A 19,379-nucleotide genomic window follows, 5' to 3' on the forward strand; every position below is an offset into this window, starting at 1 on the left:
ACAGAGGCCTGGAGAGGGGATGGGATGTCTCCAAGGACTCAGGGAAGGCTCGTGGCAAAACTAGTCTGAAACCCAGTCTCCAGAGTCCCTTTGGCAGAGGATTGGTGAATAACTGGATGCCTTCGGGGGCCTGATTGCTCAGTTCCCAAATCAGTTGCGTTTCTGAAGCCCTCAGTGATCCAGGGAACACTTTCCCAGACATTCCCACAAAGAAGTTCGGGGTGACCTCATTCTGATCTTTTCAGCCCTCACCTGGCCTGGGCAGAGCACCGCCCTCTTCAGACCTGTCCCAGGAAGGGCCATTCTCTCCACCTACAACCATCCCCCAGTTGCCTGTTCCAACCTGAACCACAGAAGCCATCCTCAAGGAGTTCCTATCGTGGCTCAGTGGTTAACGAATCCAACTAGGAACCATGAGTTTACGGGTTCGATCCCTGACCTTGCTCAGTGGGCTAAGGATCTTGCATTGACATAAGCTGTGGTGTAGGTTGCAAATGTGGCTCAGATCCCGTGTTGCTGTGGCTCTGGCATACGCTGGCAGGCATGGCTCCGACTCGACCCCTAGCCTGGGAACCTCCATATGCCGCAGGTGTGGCCCTAGAAAAGGCAAAAAGACAAAAAGACAAAAAAAAAAAAAGAAGAAGAAGCCATCCTCAAGATTTTCTCTATATCCACCCTGGGCTCTGGTATCCATGAGGATTCGGGTTCAGTCCCTGGCCTCATTCAGCGGGTTAAGGATTCGTTGTCGCTGTGAGCTGTGGTGTAGGTTGCAGATGCGGCTTGGATCCCACGTTGCTGAGGCTGTAGTGTAGGCCGGCAGCTGCAGCTCTGATTTGACCCCTAGCCTGGGAACTTCCATTTGCTGTGTCTACGGCTGTTAAAAGAAAATAAAAAAAGAACAAATCTACATAAAGCATCCAGAACAGACCCTGCCACATGGAAAGAGCTCTGTGAGCTGTCATCACTATCATCCCATCATTATTAGTCCTACTTTTCTGCTGACATGGGGCTGTGCTAAAATCTATAACAAAAAGCAGAATATGAATAGGGATTGGGAATGAGCAGCTAGGGGAAACTGAGGCTAAGAGACGCTCGAAGCTCCTCAGTGATTCATTCAAGGTATAAATCAGAGAGTCTAGATTCAGATCTGTGAGCCTCACATTCAGCCTGCAAATATTTTTTTGTTCCACCCTCGAAGCACCATGATATTTTTAAATTTGCTGCTAACATGTAGAAAATCCGATTCTTGGCTTCTCTTGAAAAAGCAACTCCCATTTGAGAGCTCGGTTTAGGCAAGTTATCTCATTTGCCACTCAGCCACAGTCTCCACCACTCCCTACTACCACCCACCCAGCCCCATTCACCCATTTACTCTTACCTGCCTGACCTGTAGATCCTCAAGCTAATAACCTCCCCATCTAAATGGCCGTCCCCCCCACACACACAGTGGAGGCTCAGAAGGAGCATTTGCCACAGTCAATTTATTTTCCATAACTGCAGCCCACTTCTCCATTGGTGTCGACTTTACCACCAGCTACAGGGTTTGGAGATGGGTTCGGGGGCTTTCCAGCTTGAGCGGATTGCTTCCCAGAACTTGGGCAGACGCCCAAAGGAAAAGATCCCATTTCCAAACAGAGGGAGCTCCGGCAACTTGATCCCTGGCCTTAGTGGCAGCATAGGAGCAAGGCTCTGGCTGTGAAGCCTGCGTGGGCAGCTGGTGTTGGCGGAGTCACCCACACACTGCAAAGCATTGACCCCCCTGGTGGATGGCACCACGCAGGTGCAGGTGCCGGAGTCATCAGAGGTGGCCACTCTGGTGCTGGGGTTGGAGTGATTGCCAGGGAAGGAAGGGTCCGGGTCGTCCAGGTGGATGGAGTTGGCGGCGCGTTCCAGGTAACTGGCGGCGAGCCTCGGCAGGGTCAGCGATGACTTGGGGCAGGTGCTGTAGAAGGCATTGGTGGATCTGTCGAGGTAGTTGATGCCTCTGATGAGTTGGTCCAGGAAGGTGGGGCTCGAGGGACCAGAGGGGCGATCTGTACAGAGCAGGCAGTGGGAGCTGCCAAGACAAGCAGGCTTTCTGGCCATCTTGGGGCAGCTTGCCAAGTGGCTTGTCTCTATGCACTTGGAGTTGTAGGGCCGGCCCATGCAGATTCTCCTCACTGGGAGTCTGGGGGATCCGGGGCTCTTGGACTGCTCTGAAGGGCTGCTGCTCACCTCTGAGCCACTCGGGGTACGAGAGCACTTGAGGTTGTTATCCCCCGTCACGTTGGGGCTGTGGGACCAGCCTGGAGTCTGGGTGAGAAAGGACACGTTGTTGGGATATTTCAAGCGGCTGTAAGCATTGGAACGGCTCATGTGGCGTCCAGACATCGTCCTGGTGGGGGCAGACAAAGCTTCGTGGTACAGACTGACTGAGAACTACCTGGGGGCTGGTTCCCGGGCCTGGCAAGGAGAGAGTCGTGTCGTCTCTCCTTGGCTCCCTGCCCCCTCCCACCAGGCTTTCTCTCCAGGTGTCCCCTCTGTCTCCAGAGGGCCAGCACGACCCCTTCTCCCTCCCCTGGCCCTCCCCCTAGGCCCAGGGACTCTCAAACTGCAAAGTAGATACCCTGTTCATCAGAAAGCGCAAAGGGGAGTTCCCTTCGTGGCGCAGTGGTTAACGAATCCGACTAGGAACCATGGGGTTGCGGGTTCGGTCCCTGCCCTTGCTCAGTGGGTTAACGATCCGGCGTTGCCATGAGCTGTGGTGTAGGTTGCAGAGGCGGCTCGGATCCTGCGTTGCTGTGGCTGTGGCGTAGGCTGGTGGCTACAGCTCCGATTCGACCCCTAGCCTGGGAACATCCATATGCCATGGGAGTGGCCCAAGAAATAGCAAAAAAAAAAAGACAAAATAAATAAATAAATAAATAAATAAATAAAATAATAAATAAATAAAATTTAAAAAAAAGAAAGAAAGAAAGCACAAAGGCCAAGAGAAGGGGAGGTAACAAGACCCTGAGAACAGCCGAGGCCAGAGGGCGCCCTAGAAAAAATGGCTGGTCTTTTTTTCCCTTTAGCTCTAGGCTGCAGTCTGAAATTCCCATCCACCTTTTAAGCGGGGACTCCAGCTGATCACGAAGGCCAAGGACTGAGTCTCTAATGGTGAAATTCCAGGCATTAGTTAATCATCAACTCCACGGTGCACCCTGATTCTAAAAAAGTGTCTTAGAAACAATGCAATACATGCCCTCTCTCTTTGCCCAGCCCTTTGCTTGTGCCTTACCTGTAAGTCTCACTACAAATCAAAGAGGTCATTCCTATTCTATTCCTAGTTGACAGATGAGGAAACAGGCTCAGAGAGATGCTGGGACTTGCCTTGTAAGTGGTAGGGACCAAGGTGCTATCTTGGGTGTGTCTGATGATTGCTGAAAGACAACGCCATGTTGTCGGGGTGACTTTGGCCCCCCCCTCGCCGTCCACTAGGGAAGAATTCTCACCACACCTGTTGTTCTGCCTGCCTGGATTGGGGCACGGATGGGGAGAACCAGATGGAGAAGGGGACTTGCTAAGCCTGTAACTAAGCTGATCTTGACTTGAGGAACCTCAAACGGGGGAGGGGTGGGGCTAGGGGGTGCTGTTAGTCTACGAATGGGGCTGGACTTGTGAGACAGAACCTTCTAGGATGTTTGGTCTTCATCCTTCCTGCCAGTAGGGGATCTTCCCGTCCCTCTCACAAGAGAAGGGGGCTTTGGGATGACTACTCCTCTCGGTCCCAAAGTGGGCATTTTACAGGGACAAGGGCCTGACCAGGCTCTGCTCCGTTTATCCCTACCTCCTGTCCCTAGGCCCCACCCCCAATCCCATTGTCCCCTAGGTCCCCAGTACTCCCCCTTACCAGAAGGAAGGCTCTGATTTCTCTCTCCCACTACAGCCAGCCCGATGCTAATTTTCCACTTCTGCCTAGAGAGGATGGAGCAATATTTGAGCCTGTCCCACCCAGAAAACAGCTGCCTGCCCCCTCCCAGCCCGAGGCCCCTCAGCTGCCCTTGTCCTTTGGGTCTGAATCGCATGGAATGTCCAGACTCTTGCCTCTTCCAATCCCGGCCTGACCCCACCCCATCTCCTCCTCCGGAAATATGGGAGGTGACTGAGGATTGACCCCCCACGGTCCCCACCCTTCCCTTCCCTTCCTGGCTGGCTGCGCCCCACCTTCCCTAAGGGCCCTTCCCCACTCTTACTCTTCCTTCAGGAGGTAGGTGACCTAGCCCTCCTCTGGTTCTCCACTGGGGAATAACCTCATGCCCCCACTCCAGACTGCTGGCCATGTCATAGAATCATGGAATCCTGGAGCTGGGAGATGCCTCCAGGGGTCACCCTGGCCAGGCCCCTGCCCCAGGGCCAGCAGCACACAAAGTTCTCCAGGACAGATGGGCCCTATTTTTAAAGTGAAGATGGGGTGGACGTTTTCCAGTGTTCCCTGTTGTTTTTCTCGTATTTAATTATGCTGAGAGTCAGGAAGTTCTATGCCCGGCCTAATATAACTCTTGTCGTGGCTGTGGTCAGCATCAGTTGCCTTTTTTTTCTCGTTGGGTCAGCCAACATCTATTGAGTCTCCCTAAAAGGTTATCCCTTTGGGTGACCCACAGCATAATGGCACTTTCTTTCCTTTCTTCTCGCCTCACTGTCAGTGATCCTGGGCTGGGTACCTACGCTATGGTGGGCTAGAGCCCGTGGATTCCTTTCAGGACTCCTGTGTCCCTCCCTCACTGGGGCCTGGTCCTTAGAGGGCATCTAGGTCCTGTTTGTTGAATGAATGAACAAGATTCCCCTTCGAAATCTCATGGTTTTTGCCCTCCATCATTTCTCTCCATCATTTCATTCCCACAAGTACTGAAAATACACTTTTGCTCTGTTTTGAAAAATTTTCAAACTTACTGAAAATGTAAGCGATAATGAACTTGCATGTACTTTTTATTCGAATCTACTAATTAGAAACACAGTGCTGCATTTATCAACACACACACACAAACCACACACACACACACACACACACACACACACACACACACACACACACTGATTGTTGTTATCTTGAGAGTAAGTTGCAGATAACAGCAGCTTTTACTCCTGACTACTTCAGTGTGACTCTCCTACGTGTTGGGAGAACAAGGACCTTTCTTACCTGTTCAGTTATCAAATACAGGACAGTTAACACTGAGAGAGCGCTCTTAGCTATTAGCTAATACACAGTCCACATTTGAATTTGACCAATTACTCCCCCCCCCACCCCCGCCCTGATGTTCTCCATGGCAACAATATCCTCAACCCACGAGCCAATTCCAGATCAAACATTGCCGTTTTCAGGTCTCTTTGGTCCCCCTCAGCCTGGAAGTTCCTCAGTCTGTCTGTCTGTCTTTTTTTCTTTCTTTCTCTTTTCTTCTTTTTTTAGAGCTGCAGCTGCTGGCCTACACCACAGCCACAGCAACGTGGGATCCGAGCCGAGTCTGTGACCCACTCCGCAGCTCATGGCAATGCCGGATCCCCAACCCACCGAGCAAGGCCAGGGATCGGACCCACATCCTCATGGACACTAGTCAGATTTGTTTCCGCTGCGCCACAGGGGAACTCCTCCTCAGTCTTTCTTTGTCTTTTCTGACATTTACGGGTTTGAAGAATGCAGGCCAATTGTTTTGAAGTATCTTTTCCACTTTGGGTTTATCTGACGTTTCCTAATGATCAGCTCCAGGAGCACAAAGCACGTTTACATGGAAGCCTCCACTAGACATTTCCCAGCCCACGATCTCTGAGAGGGACCGGCCTTTTGCCCTGGGATGGGCTGGTTATAGCCACTGAAACAGGGAGCCAAGAGGAGGGACCAGGGGGACCCCCTGAGAAGGAGGAAGAGGTGTGTAGGGCAATTCAGTGGGCCAGGGAAGCCATGGCAACTGTTTCCTTGTGGGGCCTCAGCCAGGCCTGGTTCTGTTCCGGGCCGGGGGCTGGGCGGAAGGGCAGACAGCCAGCGAGAGGGCTGGGCCTGTGTGCCATTTGCCCTGAAGGTACCCAGGCGCCGAGATCACTGGCCATTTCTGGCCTGGGCATTAAGAGCCTCTGGAAATAGCTCCAGGACAATTATTTCAGGAGGAATGTGCTATTCCTTCATCTTCCCAGAAAGCCAGGCTGGGTCCCATAAGACAAGGAATGTCCTTCTCTGGCCTCCCCAACTCCAGGGGCTTCTGAGGTCCTCTGGGGGCCACAGAGGCCTTCAGAGCCAGGAGAGGCTGGGAGGCCAGAATGGGGTGGAGACGGAGCCCCCTCCCCTGGTGGGGGGAGGGTGGTTCTGCCCTTAGATCCTGGGCTTTCAGGGCCCAGCCTGGAATGAGGCCTGGCCGGCCCGGGTCCAGCTGACTCCAAGCCCCAGGACACGGGTGGGGGAGGGTATGGGGAAGCTGCCTGCCCCCCCCCGCCCCATAAGCCCAGACCCATCCCTGAGAAACGGACATGGCAGACCACCTACTATGTGTCAAGGAACCTGACATGGTCTGTGCCAGGCCACATAGCCACCCTCTCATTTAATCCTCGAAGGCCCCCGGGAGGTAGGTGTTTTGTTCTCTAGATGAAGTCACCGAGGCTCAGAGAGGGTAAGAGACTTACCCAAGCTCACCCAGCAGCCAGAATTAAAACCCAGTGTTTTGGAGTTCCCTCTGTGGCTTAGCAGTAACGAACCCGACTAGCATGCATGAGGATACAGGTTTGATCCCTGACCTTGCTCAGTGGGTTAAGGACCCAGCATTGCCCTGAGCTGTGGTGTAGCTCACAGACATGCCTCGGATCTGGCATTACTGTGGCTATGGGGTTGGCTGGTGGCTGCAGCTCAGATTCGACCCCCTAGCCTGGGAACTTCCTTATGCCGTAGGTGCAGCCCTAAAGAAGACAAAAAAATAAAAATAAACAGAGAAATAAAACCCAGCGTTTTAGCTCCAGAACCTAAGCACTAAAGCAAGGAAGAGGGTGGGCCACTTAGTCAGTGAGGACACAGTGAGTGACCCTGTGAACTGAGACGCTTTGGAAGGGTCTAGCCTGTCTCTCCAGATTGGAGGGAAGTTGTAGCCCTGTCTCTCAGTGAGCTCCCATCCTCCACCAGCCAGCCCAGGCCAGCTGCCTCTCCTTCCCGAGCACAGCAGGATGGATGCCAGGGTCTCAGAACGTCCTGGATTGGTGGGGTGCCCCTCCCTGCATGGCCTCCAGCCACAGTGGCCCCCACCCTTGCCCCATCTGGGCCACCTCCAACCTTGGCTCCTTCGCTGCATTGCCAAACCAGCAGCAAAGTGTGAGCTTTCCATCAGCCTTTGCCCCTCCCACTCTCTCCTCACATCTGACATCCCCCCACCCACCCCGCACCACTACAGTCCTACCCACATCCCTGTCTCCTCCCCACTAAGACCACCAGGGGCTCTTTTCCCATCCCAGGCTCAGCGTTCAAAGGCATCTCAATCCCCTGAGCTCCCCAAGAAGGGAAGGAAATACCCGCTGCACCAAGACTGGAGGACCCTGCCCCATTAGTGCATAAGCTGCTCATTAACCCCTCTCCTGCCACTGGGCAGTTACCCTGTTCCACCCTCCCCTCCCCACCACGCCCTGGCAAACCTGGCCCTGACATGTTGGGAAGAGTGTCCCTGTGTCCTTTCAGCCCCATGGCTCTTGGAAGCATCACAGATAAGAAGCAAATCCAGGAGTTATCTTGTGGCACAGGGTTTTAAGGATCGGCATTGTCACTGTAGCAGCTTATGTCGCTGCTATGGTGCAGGTTCCATCCTTGACCCAGGAATATCCATGTGCCTCGGGTGCTGCTAAAAAAAGAAAAGAAGAAAAAGAAACAAGCCCAGCAGCCATACATGTGAGTCTATCTTAATTCAGGGGACGGCTGGAGCCAAGAGCCATGAAATTGTCATTGTCCCACCCTGCCTGGAAGACATCTGTCCCAGCCTCCAGCACCTCTGGGCAGGTGACTCACCTGGGCCCTTATCTGGCCTGGGGCCAGCGTGCCTGCAGGGCTGAAAATCTCTCCAGGGCTGGGTTCTGGCCCTCCCCCACCTGCAGCCTTCCATCCACCCAAGCACCAAGCACCGTGAGTCACCTCACCTAGGATGACACGCTCAAGGATATGGGCCCTCTGCTCACCAGCTGCCGAAACAGTACTTGCCCAAGCCTACATGTGACAGGTACAAGCTAGGACAGATCTAAGCTCAGGAGCACTGGGGCAGGTGTGGCTTGGCAGGAGCCCCAGCCAACAAGAACATCCCCGCTGCCAAGCCCCCTTGGGGCTTTTAAGGTAGAGCGGCCAGTCTGGGAGGGGAGAGGACTCTCATCTTTATGGGGCCTGGGAAATTCCCTCTAAAGGGGTGGGGTGATGGTCATGTGTAGGCTCATATACGTCCTTACATACACACACCTCGATTTTTTTTTTTTTTTTTGCTTTTTAGGGCTACACTCTCGGCATATGGAAGTTCTCAGGTTAGAGGTCCAATTGGAGCTCCAGCTGCCGACCTATGCCACGGCCGCGGCAATATGGGATCTGAGCCTCATCTGCGACCCCAGTTCACAGCAACGTGGATCCTTAACCCACTGAGCCAGGCCAGAGATCGAACCCACATCCTCAAGGATGCTAGTCGGGTTTGCAACCCTCTGAGCCACAGCAGGAACTCCCTTACATACACCTTGCTGAGATAAGACATGGAAGTCGGACAGCAAGTCATTGGCTTGTGCTGTGACTTTGGATAGGTAAGTATTGAAACTCTCCAAAGCTCGATCTCCCGTTCTGTGGAACGGGGGTTAGGAAGGTGCCCAGTGATCATGGCTGGCTCAGCAGACTGGCAACAACAGCTAATGTTCACGAGATGCCCCCCTGTTGCAGGCCCAGTGGAGCTGCAGGGGTATGTGGGAGCCAGCTCATACTGGCCCACAAAAGCTGATTCTGAAATATTCTGGAATCTGGTGAGCTGGTTGTTAAACCGTTGGTAGCTTGAAATCAGCCTTGGTGGGAATATTTATACCACAGGAATGGACATATATGACCAATTGGGGGGGGGGTCTTTTTTGGTTTTCGTTTTTTCTGTTTTGAAGCTCCAGTTCATCATCACTGAAACCATGTGACTATGACCAAATAAACTGAACCTTATCTGTTTCTTACTCATAAAGCTGTAATAATAATGATTTGTAGGCACTGAATGCTTACTGATTCCCAGCTGCTGTATGTGTTGCTGTGTATAACTCTACGTATCAACCAGACTGGGCCATGGGATGCCCAGATACCTGCTCAAACATTACCTCTGGGTGTGTCTGGGAGGGTGTCTCTGGGTCAGATGAGCATTTGAATCTGTGAACTGAGTAAAGCAGAAAGGCCCCCCCAGTATGGATGGGCATCGGCCGATCTATCGAGGGCCTGAATAGAACCGAGAGGCAGAAGTAGGCTGAATTCCTTCTCCGCATGACTAATTGACCTGGGACATCCATCTTCCACCATGGGTGTTCCTGGTCCTCCGAACATCAGCTCTGGGCTGGAATCTACACCATCAGCCATCTGGTTCTTAGGCCTTTGAACTATACCACCACCTCTTCCTGCCTCTCCAGCTTGCAGGCCGGGGATCATGTGACTTAAGCCTTTGTAACCACATGAGCCAATATCTAATTATAAATAAATATATGTGTGTGTATATAACATAGTTTATATATACACAATATACTATGGTATATAGTATTATATACCATAGTATTATATATATTGCTGTACATATGTGTGTGTATATGTATATATAAAAGTTTGTGTTTCCCCTGCAAAAAAAGTATATGTTGAACCCTAATCCCCAATGTGATGAAATTTGGAGGTGGGGCCTCTGGAAGGTGATTAGGCCATTGAGGGTAAAGCCCTCATGACAGGGATCAGTGCTCTTCTAAAAGGGACCCCAGAGAGCGTCCTTGTCCCCTTGCACCATGTGAGGATGCGGTGATAACTCAGCCATCTCTGACCCAGGAAGTGAGCTCTTATTGGACGCCGAATCTGCCGGTGCCTTGATCTTGGACTTCCCAGCCTCCACAACTGTGACAGTCAATGTTACTCATGCTACCGGGTCGATGGTATTTTTGCCATGGCAGCCAGAATGCAGACATCTGTGTATATTTCCTGTTGTTTCTGTTTCTCGGCAGGACCCCGACTACCACACATGCTAAATGCCTTACGTGCATTCGCTCATTTATTTCTCATTAAGACCATATGAAGTAGATGTTAATTGTATCCTGATGTTTTTAGATAAGAAACTGAAGGATCAGGAGGGTAAGAATTTGGTGTTGCCACTGTTGTAGCTTGGGTTGCTGCTGCGCTGTGGGTTCAATCCCTAGCCAGGGAGCAGCGGGAAGGGAGGAATGAAGGGGGGAAGGAAGGGAGAGTCTGAAGGGCAGAGGGGAAGTAACTTACCTAAAGGAACACAGCTAAGATTGGAACCCAGGCAATCTGGCTCAGGTCGGCCCTCACACCACTGCCCCTTCTGCCTCCAAGACCATCCTCACAGGAGTTCCCGTCGTGGCACAGTGGTTAGTGAATCCGACTAGGAACCATGAGGTTGTGGGTTTTATCCCTGACCTTGTTCAGTGGGTTAAGGATCCGGTGTTGCCATGAGCTGTGGTGTAGGTTGCAGATTCGGCTTGGATCCCGCGTTGCTGTGGCTGTGATGTAGGCCAGAGGCCACAGCTCTGATTAGACCCCTAGCTTGGGAACCTCCATATGCTGCAAGAGGCGGCCCTAGAAAAAGACAAAAAAAAAAAAAGACCATCATCACAGTTGCCATTTATTAAGCGTTTCCTGAGCAGAGACACTCTGCTAAGGGTTTTCCACATATAACAGGTGCACCCCAAAGCCCTCCAGTCCCCTGGGGGTGCTTTTGCCTTTAACAATCACATAAGGTTGCTGAAACCTCCATTCCATGCGCTGCAGGACATGTGGAGCCTTCCTCCCCATTCCTGAGGATGCCCAGCTGCTGTTAGGGCCTCTTGTCACCCCTTGTTCTGAATCCCTGCTTCGGAACCAATGCTCAGCACCCCTCTTCTGTGACGGTCATCTTCTCTCAGCAAAGTTGCACCCCTCCCCCACCACGGTGACCCCCAATGCCCTCCCCATCCGTGTCCCAAACCACTGCAGCCCTGCAGCTGCCGCGTGCGACAGACTTGACTGAAGTCACCGTGCGACTGTGAGTGACCACACAGCACAGGATGGAAAACAGCCCAACGCAGAGTCCGTGGGCATTGCTCAGTTCTGTCTCCAGGCCTCCTTGCACCTCAGGCCCGGGCCTCCCCCCGTGAAGCTCCCAGGAGACCCTTCTCCATCTCACCTCCTTCTCCTGCCTCCTCCAGGGGCCCCCACCCCCCATGGGCCTCCCACCCTGGAGCTGCTGGCACCAAAGTCAACATTTCTGGTTCTCAGTTGACCCAGCAAAGCTGTCCCCTGAATTCTTACCAGGGGAGGGATGGGGGGAGGTCACCTTCCATGGGGGGGGGGGTGCTTTCCTCCTGTGGGCCCTACTAGGATGCTGAGCGCCTGGTGACAATGTCTTCCTTCCTGGAAACGGGCCTTTGAGGACTGCATCCTTTCAATAATATGCTGAGGCAGAGCCTTTGTTTTCCTAGAGAGGGCTAAGCCCTGAAGTTCTGCTTGTGTTGTCCTACCAGCCAGGAGATTGCAGGCAAGTGACTTCCCTTATTGGAGCCTCCAAAAAAAAAAAAAAAAAAAAAGACACAGGCCTAAAAAAAGGAGTTCCTTTGTGGCTCAGAAGTAACAAACCCAACTAGTATCCATGGAGAGGCAGGTTCAATCCCTGACCTTGCACAGTGGGTTATGGATCTGGTGTTACCATGAGCTATGGTATAGGTCACAGACGTACTCAGATCTGGCATTGCTGTGACTGTGGAGTAGGCAGGCGGCTAGAGTTCCCATTCGACCCCTAGCCTGGACAAAAACAGCAAAAAACCTTTTCTACATGTTTGAAGTATTTCACAGTCATTAACTTAAAAAAAAAAAAAAAAAGGTAAGAGCGTTCCCGTCGTGGCGCAGCAGAAACGAATCCAACTAGAAACCATGAGGTTTCAGGTTCAATCCCTGGCCTCATTCAGTGGGTTAAGGATCTAGTGTTGCTGTGAGCTGAGGTGTAGGTCTCAGACATGGCTCGGATCTGGCATTGCTGTGGCTGTGGTGTAGGCCGGCAGCTACAGCTCCAATTAGACCCTTAGCCTGAGAACCTCCATATGCCATGGGTATGGCCCTAATAAGCCAAAAAAAAAAAAAAAAGAGGTAGGGATGGGATTAGATATAGAAGAAAAGGCCTTGCATGGAGTCTGGAGCCCTGGAACCTGGCTTCAGTTATGCCATTGAATCACCAAGTGACCTGAGCAAGTCACAGCCCTCTGGGCCACAAGGGCCAGGCTCTAGCAGCCCTTCCAGTGCTGATATTTAATACATAGTTTTCTTTCTTTCTTTTGAGAGTTAAATTTTATTTGAGGCAAAATTAGGACTTGAGCCTGGGAGACAGCATCTCAGGTAGCCCTGAGAAAACCACTCCTATTAAATAGCTTTCACTTACTTCAAACTGAACATTTATTGAGTGTCTCTTAGGTGCTTATTTATTTGCATGTCTGACCTCCTGGGCAGACTCCGAGCCCTTGGAGGGTAGGGGCTGCCTCCTCAGCCCTGTCTCCCCAGAGCCCAGCACACCCCAGTATTTAGCGAGTTGTGTGAATGGAGCGAGGACAGAATGCATGACCGCCAGGCCAAGTCCTGGAACACCTCTGCCTCTGAAGGATTTGGAGTCTGTGGTTGGGGTGCCCCGTGGGGAAGCCTGGGGTCTCCTCAGGACCGGAGCTCACTCGGTGTCTATCCTCTCGCCTCTACCCCTTGGGTGTCTATACTGGGATGGGAGGTGAGGGCGGCTGCAGGAGCAGCTACGCTTGGAGGCTTGGAGGCCTCCACTTCCTGCTCCAGAGAAGCTGCCCAAGACTGGCTCCAGTCCTAACCTCTGACCCCAGCAGGAGAGCATCAGGAAACAGGCCAGGAGGCAGGAAACCTCCCCTGAGCTTGGCCTGGGCCCGCGCTGCTCCCGGGCCTGGGCTGAGCCCTGAGTCCCGCAGGCCCACCCTCCTTGCCCAGTTCCATGGAGCCCAGCTGCTCTGCTGCAGCTCCTCCTGCTGAGTCCCTGAGACCCCTGGCAACAGTTCAGTAAACACAGAGCAGCCTGCATGTGCTGGGGGCAGCTGGGGTCAGGGTTCAATTCCTGCCTCTACCTCTAGAGTCTGGGGGAGTGGGCGCACTTTACCTGCCTCCCCGAGCCTGTTTCTTTGTTGTATTTATACTCGGAGTTGTCGTGGAGATCAATGTGGAGATGCTCATGCCATATTCAAGGAACTCAAAAATAAGTCAAGATTGCAGATAAAAATCAATCGAAGTCACGTGAAGCCCTTGCCAAACCTACCCCCTCCCTTCCTGGAGGAGGTCGACATCCTAATTGCTAATGATCTTTGCTATTGCGTTTATCCTGCTCCAACACATGGCGATATTGCATATTGATCTGGATGCTTTCAAATACTACACAGGAGGAGTTCCAATCATGGCGCAGTAGTTAACGAATCCGACTAGGAACAATGAGGTTTTGGGTTCAATCCCTGGCCTCGCTCAGTGGGTTAAGGATCCGGCATTGCCGTGAGCTGTGGTGTAGGTCACAGACATGGCTCGGATCCTGCGTTGCTGTGGCTCTGGCGTAGGCTGGCGGCTACAGCTCCAATTAGACCCCTAGCCTGGGAACCTCCATATGCCGCAGGTGCGGCCCTAGAAAAGGCAAAAAGACCAAAAAAAAAAAAAAAACCAACTACATAGGCGTTCCCATCGTGGCTCAGTGGTTAATGAATCTGACCAGCATCCATGAGGTTGCAGGTTTGAGCCCTGGCCTCGCTCAGTGGATTAAGGATCTGCCATTGCCGTGAGCTGTGGTGTAGGTCACAGACATGGTTCGGATCCCATGTTGCTGTGGCTGTGGTGTAGGCCGGCAGCTATAGCTCCAATTTGGCCCCTAGCCTGGGAACCTCCATATGCCACAGGTGCGGCCCTAGAAAATACAAAAAAAAAAAAAAGAAAGAAAGAAAAAAAATTCTTTTATGATGAAAATGATTTAGGCAAAGATGAGTGTTCTCAGGGAGCTTACACGCATTGACTATGACGTTTACCGTTCATTTCGATGACACTATCTCCTCAACCCACCTAGAGGCAAACAACTTGATGATGGAACAGACTCTGAGGTTGGGATGTCCTGGAATGCAAGGACAATAACTGTCACCCTCTCTTCAGTGCTCCCTATGGGCCTAGCCCAGGGCTAAGTGTTCTACCTGCTCCAATTCTCACAAAGTCCCTCCGAGGGAGCTGCTGGTGTTATCCCAGCTTAGGGATCTAGAGGCAGAAATGCGGGGCCTCTTGGCCAAGGTCATACAATGGTTGAGCTTGAATTCAAACCAAACCTGGGACTGTATGACTCCACTGCTCATATTTTATTTTATTTTATTTTTGTCTTTTCAGGACCGCACCCACGGCATGTGGAAGTTCCCAGGCGAGGGTTCGAATCAGAGCTATAGCTGCCTGCTTACACCACAGCCACAGCAACGCAGGATCTGAGCCACAGCTTCAAACAATACCACAGCTCACGGCAACACTGAACCCTTAATCCACTGAGCAAGGCCAGGAATCAAACCCGAGTCCTCATGTATCCTAATCGGGTTCATAAACAACTGAGCCACAACGGGAACTCCCTCACTGCCCATATGGTAGCCAGACAGACCAGAGGAGCCTCAGTCGCAGCCCCTGGATATGGCAACATAAAGGTAAGAGGGACTGATCTCAAGCAGGGGCTCAGGGAGACCTTCCTGAGGAAAGCACCAGGGCCAACTGGCCTGGAAAGATGCAGAGCATTGCGGGGGCAGCAATGGGCAGCCTCTGGGAAAAGGGACACCCTGGCCCAGGCACCAAGCCTGGAAGATTTAGCACTGCCCCCTTCACCCACCTCCCCTTGACCTGTCACTGACACCTGCCTTCCTTGTATGCCCTACTTTCCTCTGATTCTACTGTGATCTGTCTGCAGTCCATCATCCTTCTTTCCAGTCCTTTTCTTTTTCCCTTGGGTCATGTTGTCCACCTTCATTCTCCAAATAATCCATCCACTCATCCATCCATCCATCCATCTATCCACCTATGCACTTGTTTACTCATCTATTCATCTGACATAAACTGAGCACCAATGCTGCGCCTTGGCACTGGAGCCTGGGCGATGCTATTCCTAGAACTGGTGCTGAGCACATCCATCACACTCAGCTGAACTTCCATGAAGAACCTCCAAGAGCCATCCTCTCCCTCAAACAGACCCAAACACAGCCTTACACAAATCTACTAGAAAAAACCAAAAAACCTGGAGACAAACATGGCTCTTGGGCACCCCCTGCTGGTAACTTGAGAGATTACCTACTGGGCTGGAGAGTTCCAAAGTGACTCAGGACGGGGCTGCTCCTGCTTCCCCACTTCATTCCTCCTACTGCAACTTCTGCTGGCAGCTCTACTTAGGGGCTCCTCACGGTGGGGTTATTATCAGAAATGTTTAATTCCCTAGAGTTTGCTAGGCCCAGGAGCAGACCTAGAGATAAGGATGTGAATGCAGGTAGTTTATCTTGAGTACTAAGAAGCAGTACGAGATTGTTGTAGATTGAATGTCTCCCTAAATTCATATGTTGAAACCTAACCCCCAGTGTGATGATACAGAAGGTGGGGCCTGTGAGAGGTAATAGGTCATAAGAAGAGATATGAGAACTTTCTTCGGGCTCTCTGCTCTTTGCCACATGAGGGTATGAGATGCCCATCTGCAAACCATGACATCTGCTGGCATCTTGATCTTGGACTTCCCAGCCTCCAGAATCGTGAAAAATAAATGACTTGTTTAAGCCACTTGGTCTATTACATTTTGTTAGAGCAATCCAAAAAGATTAAGACAGAGATGTTTGTTTTATTTTTATTTTTATTTTTTTGTCTTTTTGCCTTTTCTAGGGCCGCTTCCCATGGCATATGGAGGTTCCCAGGCTAGGGGTCTAATCAGAGCTGTAGCCGCCGGCCTACACCACAGCTCACAGCAACGCTGGATCCTTGACCCACTGAGTGAGGCCAGGGATCAAACCCGCAACCTCATGTTTCCTAGTCAGATTCGTTAACCACTGCGCCATGACGGGAACTCAGGGATGTTTGTTTTAAAGGGGAGGAGTGTGTGCTCCCCAGTGTGTATGTGAATCATGCACGTGTGTGCTCTGTTGTGTGTGAGTGTGTGTGTACACGAAGGAGCCGGATCACACATTCTGAGCACGTGCTCACATGCCAAGCCCCGGGCATGATGGGGTTGGAGAGATCAACCTGGGATAGAGAGGAATCTCAAGGCTAGCAACAGCGGGGAGCCTTAGTATCCCAAGACTTGAAGAGACAAGGGAGGGATGCAGCAAATGGAGCCATGATATAGCAGCTGTGGGGAAAGGAGAAGGGCCCCTGATGGGAGCCAGGGCCTTTGGTGGAGGGATGCAGGCGATGTGATAGATGCCCCGTCTGCTCCCTCTTCTGGTCCTCCAGTCTCCTGCTAGCACCTTCCACTGACTGAATCAAACCCAGAGGGCCAAGGACCCCATGGATGCTTCCATCAGGTGGTCCAACAGGGCCAGGTGGAGGCTGATGAGCAGGTGGAGAGCATCCAGCAGACTGACACCCAGTTCTTGTGGCTGCGATCCCCCTGCTGCCTGTGGGCTCAGGAGGCTTTGTCTCCTTCACAGGAGGATGCCTAGTCTCGGCTCTGTGCTTGGAATTTAGTGGGTGTTCAACAAATATTTGTTGACTGTGTATGTGCCAGGAGGGCAGTGGAGCGAGAGCCGGGGAAGGAGGGGCGCCATATCTCCAGTCCCTGTCACCACCATCCCCCAGAGCAGTGCAGGCAGGGGGTGCTTCTCCCACCCGCCCTGCTCAGCCCCAGGAAGACAGGCTGTGGAAAGAAAGTTGTCCCTGCCCCCACCCCTCCCCAGTGCCATGACCCAAGAGCCACCTGCCTGCCCTTCCAGCCCTTGGTCTCCCTAGTGGCTTCTTGGTGCCTTTGCTGGGTAGACAGGGCACCTGCTTCATCCCTGAGGCTGGGCCATCCCAGTTGAGAGGGATGGGGCTGGTGGCTGGGGAACTACAGGGCAATGAGGCACCAGAGAGTTTGGGACTTAAGATCACTGTTTCTGATTCACAGAGAACATTGGCACGTCACTGAGTTTCCGTCCTGGCTCAGTGGTTAACGAACCCGACCAGTATCCATGAGGACATGGGTTTGATCCCTGGCCTCGCTCAGTGGGTTAAGGATCTGGCATTGCCATGAGCTGTGGTGTAGGTCGTAGATGCAGCTTGGATCTTGTGGTGTTATGGCTGTGGTGTAGGCCAGCAGGTACAGCTCTGATTGGACCCCTAGCGTGGGACCCTCCGTATATCACCAGTTTGGCCCTAAAAAGACAAAAAACAAACAACCAAACAAAAAAAAATTGGCACTTCAAAGGCTCTGAGAAGTTCTGCAGGAAAGAGTCACTTGAACTTCATTTTTTCTGAATTTCCCAATCCCATTGGACCTTTGATTTAAAAAAATTTTTTTTATTATAGGACCTTTGATTCTTGATTCAGTTCCCCCCAGGTCCATGTCAGGGAGCTGAGCCCCCAGCAGTGATTAGAGCAGGGGCTCCTTTCTTGCTGCCCATTTGTCATAGCACATCAGTTGACATCCTCTGAATGCTGCTCTTCAGAATCACCATTCAAATGCTGCTGCTTGGCTTCTCTGGGACACCCAGAGGGGCGGCCTCCAGATGTCCCCTTTATGAGAGCTGGTTTAGGAAGAGTCAGGCCTCTGATGAGTTGTTTAACTTCATTTGTTGATGCGTTAACTCTTTCACTTTTTTTTTGTCTGCATGTGGAAGCTCCCAGGCTAGGGGTCGAATTGGAGCTGCAGCTGCCAGCCTATGCCACAGCCAGATCCGAGCCACCTCTGCGACCTGTGCTGCAGCTTGCAGCAATGTCAGATCCCTACCCGACTGAGCGAGGCCAGGGATTGAACCTGCATCTTCACAGACACTAAGTTGGTTTCTTGACCTGCTGAGCCACAATGGGAATTCCTCGTTGCCTCTTTTATTTATTTATTTGTCTTTTTGCCTTTTCTTGGGCTGCTCCCACGGCATGTGGAGGTTCCCAGGCTAGGGGTCTAATCGGAGCTGTAGCTACCAGCCTATGCCAGAGCCACAGCAACGCGGGATCCGAGCTGCGTCTGCAACCTACACCACAGCTCACGGCAACGCTGGATCGTTAACCCACTGAGCAAGGGCAGGGACCGAACCCGCAACCTCATGGTTCCTAGTCGGATTCGTTAACCACTGCGCCACGACGGGAACTCCCGTTGCCTCTTTTAAATTGTTGAGTACATACATACCGTGTGCCAGGCCCTCTCTGGCTCTGGAAATTCAAAGATACATAGTTTTGCCCTTCTGAAGTTTCCCACCAGGTGGGACCTAGAAATAATGAAAATGATCCCCCCTAAGAAAAAGTCTCCCATGGGAGTTCCTGCTGTGGCTCAGTGGTTAACAAATCCGAATAGGAACCATGAGGTTGTGGGTTCGATCCCTGGCCTTGCTCAGTGGGTTAAGGATCCGGCGTTGCCGTGAGCTGTGGTGTAGGTTACAGATGCAGCTCGGATCTTGCGTTGCTGTGGCTACAGCTCCGATTAGACCCCCCTGGTGTGGGAACCTCCATACCCAGCGGGAACGGCCCTAGAAAACGCAAAAAGACAAAAAAAAGACAAAAAAAAGAAAAAGTCTCCCAGCTGCCCCAGCCTCCCTCTGTTCCCCAGACCCGCTCCCCAGTTCCCCGTGCTCTCCCGCACGCCCAGGTCTTTACCTCCCATTCAGGACGCAGCTTGCTTTGCTTTAGGCTGAGACCCACTGGGGATCTGGCCCCTCCAGCCTCCCTGGCCAGCTCCCTCTTCCCAGGGGAAAGAGATTTTGCTCCAGCTGCTCCCAGGCCAGAAAACTCCCAGAGGATTAATCAGCAGCACAGCTGACAGCGTGTCCACCAGGCCTTGAGGGTAAAACCACTGACAGGGTCGTGACGGGAGAGTCCCGAAGTCCCTTGGGACAGAGCAGAGGGCCGGGGTGACCGCATGTGTGTCTGCAGAGCCAGCGTAGAGGCTGGGACCTGCTCAAGGCTACCTGGACAAAGTCTGGGGTACCCTATCCTGAGACACTGGGGGGCCCAGGCAGTGACAAACTGGGGGCCCCTGAGCCTG

At 52.3% G+C, this 19,379-nt stretch overlaps 1 protein-coding gene across 1 annotated transcript; it reads right to left on the reverse strand.

Annotated features, from left to right (window-relative positions):
* Nucleotides 1–1,495: 1,495 nt before the first annotated feature.
* On the reverse strand, nt 1,496–2,398 carry LOC125133833 (uncharacterized). The gene has a single exon (XM_047792420.1). The coding sequence runs from the start codon at nt 2,368–2,370 to the stop codon at nt 1,525–1,527; it is 846 nt and encodes a 281-aa protein (XP_047648376.1). The 5' UTR covers nt 2,371–2,398; the 3' UTR covers nt 1,496–1,524.
* Nucleotides 2,399–19,379: the final 16,981 nt, after the last annotated feature.

The sequence above is a fragment of the Phacochoerus africanus genome, chromosome 8, assembly GCF_016906955.1.
Source record: "Phacochoerus africanus isolate WHEZ1 chromosome 8, ROS_Pafr_v1, whole genome shotgun sequence".
In the NCBI taxonomy this organism is placed as follows: Eukaryota; Metazoa; Chordata; class Mammalia; order Artiodactyla; family Suidae; genus Phacochoerus; species Phacochoerus africanus.